This window comes from Olea europaea, unplaced genomic scaffold (assembly GCF_002742605.1).
Source record: "Olea europaea var. sylvestris unplaced genomic scaffold, O_europaea_v1 scaffold24759, whole genome shotgun sequence".
Lineage (NCBI taxonomy): Eukaryota > Viridiplantae > Streptophyta > Magnoliopsida > Lamiales > Oleaceae > Olea > Olea europaea.
The window spans coordinates 1-1,031 of record NW_019242976.1 but is presented as its reverse complement, the minus strand read 5'-3'; the positions used below and the strand labels follow the sequence as shown (position 1 = coordinate 1,031).

At 40.8% G+C, this 1,031-nt stretch overlaps 1 protein-coding gene across 1 annotated transcript; it reads left to right on the top strand.

Annotated features, from left to right (window-relative positions):
• Window positions 1-307: 307 nt before the first annotated feature.
• On the top strand, window positions 308-1,025 carry LOC111382348 (the record flags this gene model as incomplete). Its single annotated transcript, XM_023006290.1, has 1 exon — window positions 308-1,025. A coding segment is annotated over exon 1 (626 nt), but the record flags the coding sequence as incomplete, so codon positions are not given.
• Window positions 1,026-1,031: the final 6 nt, after the last annotated feature.

The window sequence follows — 1,031 nt, the reverse complement described above, 5'->3', positions numbered from 1 at the left end:
TTATTTGTAGAATGAGAATGAAAAATAGAGTTGTTATGAACTTCATACGAGAGAGAAAAATTCAAAAATGATGATTTGATGTGATCATATTTTTTATTTCTTTAAACTTGTAATTAAAAAAAAGTCAATCTATACATGTGCAGGCCAAATTTCTTGAAAATAAATACGCTGGTCCGTGTCCCCACTTAACTCACGTCATAGAGAACTACTCACGGAACATCTGTCTACCACTCATTTTCTACGCCAACAACAATTCAACGGTCCGAAAATTTTACATAGAAAACTCCGTCCCTCGTACATGCATTGAATATATCCGATTCAGTCCTTAAATAGCCATTTCTTGTCATAAAATAATCATAAACCACAATTACAGGGAGAAGACAAACGGAAGGGGCTCTAATGGAGGGTTCACCAACAGCCATGGCTCCTTTACTCCTAAGAAATTTACTTACTTCTCTTTTTTTCTATGCCGACAAACCCCTGGTTTTCTTAGCAGAAAAATATAGACGTCTTGAACTCCTACGTTGTTTTCTTCTCTCGGCTTTTCTCTTCTTCCTTCGTCTTTTGCCTTCTTTGTTTCCCGGTTTGAATTCTTCTGCAGAATTCTACAACTATTCTTTTAAGACTAAAAGGGCTGACAGTTATGTGTCGACTCTCTCTGGTGGAGGCGGCGGTGCAGCCAGTGGTGGGGGCATCGGTGACTCGGGTGTTGCGAGGGCGCTTACGCAGTTGTTGTCAATAGTTAATGATATTCCGGTGAGTTCAAGAAAATATGAATTGGTTAGATCGTTAGCAGAGAAGGTAATTGACGAAAATTTGTTAGAGGGTAATGAAACCCTAAGGGAAGTCAATTGCGCCTCGCTCTCAGCTGCCTTTTCGCGTACCTTGAGCCAGCTGGAAGCTGCCGTGTTGGGTCAAGGGCGAAGCCGTGGCGGTGGGACTAGTGGTGATGTGACAGATGGGGCGGCTGAGGAAATTGATATTTATTATAAAAATAGGTTTAGCCGTTTTCTTAAGGCTGTTAAGTATTA